Genomic DNA, 12,135 nt, shown 5'->3' on the forward strand with positions numbered 1-12,135 from the left:
CATTAACGCTTAATGACATGTAGTGATATTAACATTAACGCTTAATGACATGTAGTGATATTAACATTAACGCTTAATGACATGTAGTGATATTAACATTAGTGCTTAATGACATGTAGTGATATTAACATTAGTGATTAATGACATGTAGTGATATTAACATTAACGCTTAATGACATGTAGTGATATTAACATTAACGCTTAATGACATGTAGTGATATTAACATTAGTGCTTAATGACATGTAGTGATATTAACATTAACGCTTAATGACATGTAGTGATATTAACATTAGTGCTTAATGACATGTAGTGATATTAACATTAACGCTTAATGACATGTAGTGATATTAACATTAGTGCTTAATGACATGTAGTGATATTAACATTAACGCTTAATGACATGTAGTGATATTAACATTAGTGCTTAATGACATGTAGTGATATTAACATTAATGATTAATGACATGTAGTGATATTAACATTAACGCTTAATGACATGTAGTGATATTAACATTAACGCTTAATGACATGTAGTGATATTAACATTAGTGCTTAATGACATGTAGTGATATTAACATTAACGCTTAATGACATGTAGTGATATTAACATTAACGCTTAATGACATGTAGTGATATTAACATTAGTGCTTAATGACATGTAGTGATATTAACATTAGTGCTTAATGACATGTAGTGATATTAACATTAACGCTTAATGACATGTAGTGATATTAACATTAACGATTAATGACATGTAGTGATATTAACATTAGTGCTTAATGACATGTAGTGATATTAACATTAACGCTTAATGACATGTAGTGATATTAACATTAACGCTTAATGACATGTAGTGATATTAACATTAATGATTAATGACATGTAGTGATATTAACATTAGTGCTTAATGACATGTAGTGATATTAACATTAACGCTTAATGACATGTAGTGATATTAACATTAGTGCTTAATGACATGTAGTGATATTAACATTAACGCTTAATGACATGTAGTGATATTAACATTAACGCTTAATGACATGTAGTGATATTAACATTAGTGCTTAATGACATGTAGTGATATTAACATTAACGCTTAATGACATGTAGTGATATTAACATTAACGCTTAATGACATGTAGTGATATTAACATTAGTGCTTAATGACATGTAGTGATATTAACATTAACGCTTAATGACATGTAGTGATATTAACATTAACGCTTAATGACATGTAGTGATATTAACATTAATGATTAATGACATGTAGTGATATTAACATTAATGCTTAATGACATGTAGTGATATTAACATTAACGCTTAATGACATGTAGTGATATTAACATTAGTGCTTAATGACATGTAGTGATATTAACATTAACGCTTAATGACATGTAGTGATATTAACATTAACGCTTAATGACATGTAGTGATATTAACATTAGTGCTTAATGACATGTAGTGATATTAACATTAACGCTTAATGACATGTAGTGATATTAACATTAACGCTTAATGACATGTAGTGATATTAACATTAGTGCTTAATGACATGTAGTGATATTAACATTAACGCTTAATGACATGTAGTGATATTAACATTAACGCTTAATGACATGTAGTGATATTAACATTAACGCTCAATGACATGTAGTGATATTAACATTAACGATTAATGACATGTAGTGATATTAACATTAGTGCTTAATGACATGTAGTGATATTAACATTAACGATTAATGACATGTAGTGATATTAACATTAATGATTAATGACATGTAGTGATATTAACATTAATGATTAATGACATGTAGTGATATTAACATTAACGATTAATGACATGTAGTGATATTAACATTAGTGATTAATGACATGTAGTGATATTAACATTAGTGCTTAATGACATGTAGTGATATTAACATTAACGCTTAATGACATGTAGTGATATTAACATTAGTGATTAATGACATGTAGTGATATTAACATTAACGCTTAATGACATTTAGTGATATTAACATTAGTGCTTAATGACATGTAGTGATATTAACATTAACGCTTAATGACATGTAGTGATATTAACATTAACGCTTAATGACATGTAGTGATATTAACATTAGTGCTTAATGACATGTAGTGATATTAACATTAACGCTTAATGACATGTAGTGATATTAACATTAACGCTTAATGACATGTAGTGATATTAACATTAGTGCTTAATGACATGTAGTGATATTAACATTAACGCTTAATGACATGTAGTGATATTAACATTAACGCTTAATGACATGTAGTGATATTAACATTAACGCTCAATGACATGTAGTGATATTAACATTAACGATTAATGACATGTAGTGATATTAACATTAACGCTTAATGACATGTAGTGATATTAACATTAACGCTTAATGACATGTAGTGATATTAACATTAACGATTAATGACATGTAGTGATATTAACATTAATGATTAATGACATGTAGTGATATTAACATTAGTGATTAATGACATGTAGTGATATTAACATTAACGCTTAATGACATTTAGTGATATTAACATTAGTGCTTAATGACATGTAGTGATATTAACATTAACGCTTAATGACATGTAGTGATATTAACATTAACGCTTAATGACATGTAGTGATATTAACATTAGTGCTTAATGACATGTAGTGATATTAACATTAACGCTTAATGACATGTAGTGATATTAACATTAACGCTTAATGACATGTAGTGATATTAACATTAACGCTCAATGACATGTAGTGATATTAACATTAACGATTAATGACATGTAGTGATATTAACATTAACGCTTAATGACATGTAGTGATATTAACATTAACGCTCAATGACATGTAGTGATATTAACATTAACGATTAATGACATGTAGTGATATTAACATTAGTGCTTAATGACATGTAGTGATATTAACATTAACGATTAATGACATGTAGTGATATTAACATTAATGATTAATGACATGTAGTGATATTAACATTAATGATTAATGACATGTAGTGATATTAACATTAACGATTAATGACATGTAGTGATATTAACATTAGTGATTAATGACATGTAGTGATATTAACATTAGTGCTTAATGACATGTAGTGATATTAACATTAACGCTTAATGACATGTAGTGATATTAACATTAGTGCTTAATGACATGTAGTGATATTAACATTAACGCTTAATGACATGTAGTGATATTAACATTAATGATTAATGACATGTAGTGATATTAACATTAATGCTTAATGACATGTAGTGATATTAACATTAGTGCTTAATGACATGTAGTGATATTAACATTAGTGCTTAATGACATGTAGTGATATTAACATTAGTGCTTAATGACATGTAGTGATATTAACATTAGTGCTTAATGACATGTAGTGATATTAACATTAATGATTAATGACATGTAGTGATATTAACATTAACGCTTAATGACATGTAGTGATATTAACATTAACGCTTAATGACATGTAGTGATATTAACATTAGTGCTTAATGACATGTAGTGATATTAACATTAACGCTTAATGACATGTAGTGATATTAACATTAACGCTTAATGACATGTAGTGATATTAACATTAGTGCTTAATGACATGTAGTGATATTAACATTAGTGATTAATGACATGTAGTGATATTAACATTAATGATTAATGACATGTAGTGATATTAACATTAGTGCTTAATGACATGTAGTGATATTAACATTAGTGATTAATGACATGTAGTGAAACCACCATTAATGATTAATGACATGTAGTGATATTAACATTAACGCTTAATGACATGTAGTGATATTAACATTAACGCTTAATGACATGTAGTGATATTAACATTAACGCTTAATGACATGTAGTGATATTAACATTAATGCTTAATGACATGTAGTGATATTAACATTAACGCTTAATGACATGTAGTGATATTAACATTAACGCTTAATGACATGTAGTGATATTAACATTAGTGATTAATGACATGTAGTGATATTAACATTAACGCTTAATGACATGTAGTGATATTAACATTAACGCTTAATGACATGTAGTGATATTAACATTAGTGATTAATGACATGTAGTGATATTAACATTAGTGCTTAATGACATGTAGTGATATTAACATTAACGCTTAATGACATGTAGTGATATTAACATTAACGCTTAATGACATGTAGTGATATTAACATTAGTGATTAATGACATGTAGTGATATTAACATTAGTGCTTAATGACATGTAGTGATATTAACATTAACGCTTAATGACATGTAGTGATATTAACATTAGTGATTAATGACATGTAGTGATATTAACATTAGTGCTTAATGACATGTAGTGATATTAACATTAGTGCTTAATGACATGTAGTGATATTAACATTAGTGCTTAATGACATGTAGTGATATTAACATTAATGATTAATGACATGTAGTGATATTAACATTAATGATTAATGACATGTAGTGATATTAACATTAACGATTAATGACATGTAGTGATATTAACATTAACGCTTAATGACATGTAGTGATATTAACATTAACGCTTAATGACATGTAGTGATATTAACATTAGTGCTTAATGACATGTAGTGATATTAACATTAACGCTTAATGACATGTAGTGATATTAACATTAACGCTTAATGACATGTAGTGATATTAACATTAGTGCTTAATGACATGTAGTGATATTAACATTAACGCTTAATGACATGTAGTGATATTAACATTAGTGCTTAATGACATGTAGTGATATTAACATTAACGCTTAATGACATGTAGTGATATTAACATTAACGCTTAATGACATGTAGTGATATTAACATTAGTGCTTAATGACATGTAGTGATATTAACATTAACGCTTAATGACATGTAGTGATATTAACATTAACGCTCAATGACATGTAGTGATATTAACATTAACGCTTAATGACATGTAGTGATATTAACATTAGTGCTTAATGACATGTAGTGATATTAACATTAATGCTTAATGACATGTAGTGATATTAACATTAACGATTAATGACATGTAGTGATATTAACATTAGTGATTAATGACATGTAGTGATATTAACATTAATGCTTAATGACATGTAGTGATATTAACATTAGTGCTTAATGACATGTAGTGATATTAACATTAACGCTTAATGACATGTAGTGATATTAACATTAATGCTTAATGACATGTAGTGATATTAACATTAGTGCTTAATGACATGTAGTGATATTAACATTAGTGATTAATGACATGTAGTGATATTAACATTAATGCTTAATGACATGTAGTGATATTAACATTAGTGCTTAATGACATGTAGTGATATTAACATTAACGCTTAATGACATGTAGTGATATTAACATTAATGCTTAATGACATGTAGTGATATTAACATTAATGATTAATGACATGTAGTGATATTAACATTAACGCTTAATGACATGTAGTGATATTAACATTAGTGCTTAATGACATGTAGTGATATTAACATTAGTGCTTAATGACATGTAGTGATATTAACATTAACGCTTAATGACATGTAGTGATATTAACATTAACGCTTAATGACATGTAGTGATATTAACATTAATGATTAATGACATGTAGTGATATTAACATTAACGCTTAATGACATGTAGTGATATTAACATTAACGCTTAATGACATGTAGTGATATTAACATTAGTGCTTAATGACATGTAGTGATATTAACATTAATGATTAATGACATGTAGTGATATTAACATTAACGCTTAATGACATGTAGTGATATTAACATTAGTGCTTAATGACATGTAGTGATATTAACATTAACGCTTAATGACATGTAGTGATATTAACATTAACGCTTAATGACATGTAGTGATATTAACATTAACGCTTAATGACATGTAGTGATATTAACATTAACGCTCAATGACATGTAGTGATATTAACATTAACGCTTAATGACATGTAGTGATATTAACATTAGTGCTTAATGACATGTAGTGATATTAACATTAACGCTTAATGACATGTAGTGATATTAACATTAATGATTAATGACATGTAGTGATATTAACATTAACGCTTAATGACATGTAGTGATATTAACATTAATGATTAATGACATGTAGTGATATTAACATTAGTGCTTAATGACATGTAGTGATATTAACATTAGTGCTTAATGACATGTAGTGATATTAACATTAATGATTAATGACATGTAGTGATATTAACATTAGTGCTTAATGACATGTAGTGATATTAACATTAGTGCTTAATGACATGTAGTGATATTAACATTAACGCTTAATGACATGTAGTGATATTAACATTAATGATTAATGACATGTAGTGATATTAACATTAGTGCTTAATGACATGTAGTGATATTAACATTAACGCTTAATGACATGTAGTGATATTAACATTAGTGCTTAATGACATGTAGTGATATTAACATTAGTGCTTAATGACATGTAGTGATATTAACATTAACGCTTAATGACATGTAGTGATATTAACATTAGTGCTTAATGACATGTAGTGATATTAACATTAGTGCTTAATGACATGTAGTGATATTAACATTAACGCTTAATGACATGTAGTGATATTAACATTAACGATTAATGACATGTAGTGATATTAACATTAACGCTTAATGACATGTAGTGATATTAACATTAACGCTTAATGACATGTAGTGATATTAACATTAACGCTCAATGACATGTAGTGATATTAACATTAACGCTTAATGACATGTAGTGATATTAACATTAGTGCTTAATGACATGTAGTGATATTAACATTAGTGCTTAATGACATGTAGTGATATTAACATTAACGCTTAATGACATGTAGTGATATTAACATTAACGCTTAATGACATGTAGTGATATTAACATTAGTGCTTAATGACATGTAGTGATATTAACATTAACGCTTAATGACATGTAGTGATATTAACATTAATGATTAATGACATGTAGTGATATTAACATTAACGCTTAATGACATGTAGTGATATTAACATTAACGCTTAATGACATGTAGTGATATTAACATTAGTGCTTAATGACATGTAGTGATATTAACATTAACGCTTAATGACATGTAGTGATATTAACATTAACGCTTAATGACATGTAGTGATATTAACATTAACGCTTAATGACATGTAGTGATATTAACATTAACGCTTAATGACATGTAGTGATATTAACATTAGTGCTTAATGACATGTAGTGATATTAACATTAGTGCTTAATGACATGTAGTGATATTAACATTAACGATTAATGACATGTAGTGATATTAACATTAGTGCTTAATGACATGTAGTGATATTAACATTAACGCTTAATGACATGTAGTGATATTAACATTAACGCTTAATGACATGTAGTGATATTAACATTAACGCTTAATGACATGTAGTGATATTAACATTAACGCTCAATGACATGTAGTGATATTAACATTAACGATTAATGACATGTAGTGATATTAACATTAATGATTAATGACATGTAGTGATATTAACATTAGTGCTTAATGACATGTAGTGATATTAACATTAATGATTAATGACATGTAGTGATATTAACATTAATGATTAATGACATGTAGTGATATTAACATTAGTGCTTAATGACATGTAGTGATATTAACATTAACGCTTAATGACATGTAGTGATATTAACATTAACGCTCACTGACATGTAGTGATATTAACATTAACGCTTAATGACATGTAGTGATATTAACATTAATGATTAATGACATGTAGTGATATTAACATTAACGCTTAATGACATGTAGTGATATTAACATTAATGATTAATGACATGTAGTGATATTAACATTAACGCTTAATGACATGTAGTGATATTAACATTAGTGCTTAATGACATGTAGTGATATTAACATTAACGCTTAATGACATGTAGTGATATTAACATTAGTGCTTAATGACATGTAGTGATATTAACATTAACGCTTAATGACATGTAGTGATATTAACATTAGTGCTTAATGACATGTAGTGATATTAACATTAACGCTTAATGACATGTAGTGATATTAACATTAACGCTTAATGACATGTAGTGATATTAACATTAATGCTTAATGACATGTAGTGATATTAACATTAGTGCTTAATGACATGTAGTGATATTAACATTAACGCTTAATGACATGTAGTGATATTAACATTAACGCTTAATGACATGTAGTGATATTAACATTAGTGCTTAATGACATGTAGTGATATTAACATTAATGATTAATGACATGTAGTGATATTAACATTAACGATTAATGACATGTAGTGATATTAACATTAACGCTTAATGACATGTAGTGATATTAACATTAGTGCTTAATGACATGTAGTGATATTAACATTAGTGCTTAATGACATGTAGTGATATTAACATTAACGCTTAATGACATGTAGTGATATTAACATTAACGATTAATGACATGTAGTGATATTAACATTAACGCTTAATGACATGTAGTGATATTAACATTAGTGCTTAATGACATGTAGTGATATTAACATTAATGATTAATGACATGTAGTGATATTAACATTAACGCTTAATGACATGTAGTGATATTAACATTAATGATTAATGACATGTAGTGATATTAACATTAATGCTTAATGACATGTAGTGATATTAACATTAATGATTAATGACATGTAGTGATATTAACATTAATGATTAATGACATGTAGTGATATTAACATTAACGCTTAATGACATGTAGTGATATTAACATTAATGATTAATGACATGTAGTGATATTAACATTAATGCTTAATGACATGTAGTGATATTAACATTAATGATTAATGACATGTAGTGATATTAACATTAATGATTAATGACATGTAGTGATATTAACATTAACGCTTAATGACATGTAGTGATATTAACATTAATGATTAATGACATGTAGTGATATTAACATTAGTGCTTAATGACATGTAGTGATATTAACATTAATGATTAATGACATGTAGTGATATTAACATTAACGCTTAATGACATGTAGTGATATTAACATTAATGATTAATGACATGTAGTGATATTAACATTAATGATTAATGACATGTAGTGATATTAACATTAGTGATTAATGACATGTAGTGATATTAACATTAGTGCTTAATGACATGTAGTGATATTAACATTAACGCTTAATGACATGCAGTGATATTAACATTAATGCTTAATGACATTAATATTAATCCTGACAGCTGTAGATGTAGATTATAGACTCAGATTAATGAATTGAACTCAATCTGATGCTCATGTTTTCATACTTGTTTTGTACTTTGTGATCATTTCACACTAATGACGTTAAATATATGACAGTCACCAGGAAGTGAATCTGAATCTGAATGTGCTGGATATACACAGTAAGACGTGTTTAACTGTATGGACATGGTCATGACTGTTCTAATAAAGTTTTATTTGAATGAGGTGTCCCCAGAGTAGAGGACGTGAGCGGCCTACATGTTAAAATGTTAACTCTCTATATAAAGATGAACCAGCTCCTTTAATGTGGGGCTCCCCCTGCTGGCGGACTGCAGTATAGAGCATTACATAAGCCCCGCCCCCTCCACGGAAGTAGACATGACACTACACCTCAGATAAATCGGGTTCTGTTTCGTCGTCCTCATCACGTTGTTGTATATTCAGATAATTAGAAACAGGAAGTGACTTGATGATGATTGCTGTGATTGACAGCTGCGCTAGCGCTAATGTTAGCTTAACGTGACTTTAAGAGTCTGTTTCAAACCAACAGAATGAGTGACTCTGCTGTAAACAAATTAAATTTACAAGATCGTCAACGTCAGAGCTTCAACGATGAAAGTGAACAGAAACCTTACCACAGTTGAGTCTTACAGGAAGTGTGGGCGGGGCATTAATGTTGTTGCTCCACCCCTTAATGCTACAGACTCTAGATCCAAATAACGTCATAATGTCAACATGGCACCGCGCGTATTGACTCTGTCCAGTAGGAGGAAGTGGAGACGCGTCAGATAAACCTTTCTCTGTGGAGCTGGGCCGTGACGGGGGTGTCCACATACTTTTGACAACATATATGGTCTATGAGTCTTCTGCAGAGTTGTACATGACAGAAGCTCCAAGTCAATGAGGACAGAGGAGAGCTGGACAAAAGACACATGAACGATGAGAAACTAGAGAGAAGAGTTGGTGGAGTCACATCAACGTTAGCTTGAGGTCAGACTGAAACATCTGAGGAAGCCAACAGCTGATCTGTGTTGTTGTGGTCTGCAGGTGGAGGTCACAGACGCCATGTCGGAGCAGCCGGACCCCGATGATGGCGGTAAGATCAGAGCCCTGACCTTAGCCTCCTGTCCTCCTGGGACAAACTCAGGGATATTATCACATAAATATGTCTCATCAGGTTAGTGGAGACCATGATCCTGAGGACGGAAATCAGTCTGTACAAACTGAGTCCAGACGCAAAGGACTCTGGGTAGAAAGAGGTCAGCTTTCTGGGCTGAGCCCCCCATGTCCTCCTGTCCCTCCTGTCCTCCATGTCCTCCTGTCCTCCATGTCCTCCTGTCCCTATAGTCCTCCGCCCTGTCCGATCAAACCCAGGTCAGACATCTGTGTCTGTGTGTCTCTAATTTGTCTCTGGTTGTCTTCTGTGTCCCTGCAGGCTCAGAGGAGTCTGAGAGAGACATCTACATGCGCTTCATGAAGTGTCACAAGTGTTATGACATCATCCCCACCAGCTCTAAACTGGTGGTGTTTGACACCACGCTGCAGGTGAGACCAGCTGATCTGTCAGGTATTAACCCTAAAACATAAACACGAGGGCCTCTAGTGACCTCTAGTGACCTCTAGTGACCTCCAGTGACCTCTAGTGACCTCCAGTGATGCTATAGATCACTAAGATTCATTCAGTGACATCCATAGATCTGCTAACGGTTGCTAACACCCACCTTAGTTTAGTTTTAGAGGTCAGAAACAAACTGATGGAAAGCAGCGCTGCAATGCTAGCCATTAGCATCTCCATTAGCATCTCCATTAGCCTCAGCACTAGCATCTGCTCTGGAGAGACGAGTCCACAACGACCACCGACCGACAGTTTGACTGAACTCAGTGGAGTAGTCCAGGTAGTGACGCTGGCGTCTGATTGGTCGTCAGATCATCTGACTGAGTTTAATAGTTGGATGTAAGAGGACGGAGCCAGAGAACATCTAATAAGGGGAGAAGTTCCACTCTCACTGAACTTCCGGGTTCTGAACTGTTGCAGTTCCACTCTGGTTCCATATGAGGGCGCTCTCAGGACGAGTGCAGAATGAATGGAGGTCTATGGAGCAGTACCCCTCAAAATCCACTTTTCTCAGGATATAATTTTTTGTGCAGTAATTTGAATATTGAATTTGAAAGGAGATGCAAAGAAATGACACACTGCTGGGTGTTAGATTTTTTAGAGTCACTTATTTTGCTTTAAAAAGTATTTTAAAATGTCAATGACGTCATACACATCGTACGACCAGATACTGCTTTACGGCAATCCTTCAGCCACTGCTTTGGTGCTTTCGCGCTCTGCACTTTCTTTTCTCTCGAGGCATGGACAACACAGCTGACACGGGTAAATAATCGTGCTAGAAGAGTTTCTGTTTCGTTGTTTTAAAAGACCGGGCCGAAAAAAAAAAAACTTGGGCGAAAAAGTCTGCCTTAACATTCTGGTCCTGCTTCGGATGCCACGATGCCGTCAAGCGGGATCTGGTCGTAATCAGTCCTTCACGCTCTCCGTAGACGGGCTCTGGCGGAGCTCTGAGGTACACCACAGCTCCACGATCAGTGCTACAGCAGGAACAACAACCAGGAAGTAAATGATTAAATAACTGACTGTTGCTGCTTCACTACAACCTGTTTTATTATTTATTTTCTGGTTGTCTACGTTTGTCCAACCAGAAAATAAAGATGTTAATGAACCTGATCCATTAAATCACTGCTTGATTATTAAACCTGTTAGAATCAGCTGAGTCATCAGTGATGTGTTGGTGTGATGGGAGCTTCCTCAGTAGA

At 31.3% G+C, this 12,135-nt stretch overlaps 1 protein-coding gene across 1 annotated transcript in view; it reads right to left on the minus strand.

Annotated features, from left to right (window-relative positions):
* The window catches only part of LOC311503690 (receptor-type tyrosine-protein phosphatase mu-like), a gene marked incomplete at its 5' end in the record, with an annotated part of 62,270 nt that extends 51,760 nt beyond the window's left edge, over window positions 1-10,510 (minus strand). The window contains one exon of the mRNA XM_084566554.1: window positions 10,434-10,510. Within this exon, the coding sequence (XP_084422680.1) occupies window positions 10,434-10,510 (77 nt within the window). The remainder of the gene's footprint in view (window positions 1-10,433) is intronic.
* Window positions 10,511-12,135: the final 1,625 nt, after the last annotated feature.

This window comes from Chelon labrosus, assembly GCF_963514085.1.
Source record: "Chelon labrosus genome assembly, chromosome: 18".
Lineage (NCBI taxonomy): Eukaryota > Metazoa > Chordata > Actinopteri > Mugiliformes > Mugilidae > Chelon > Chelon labrosus.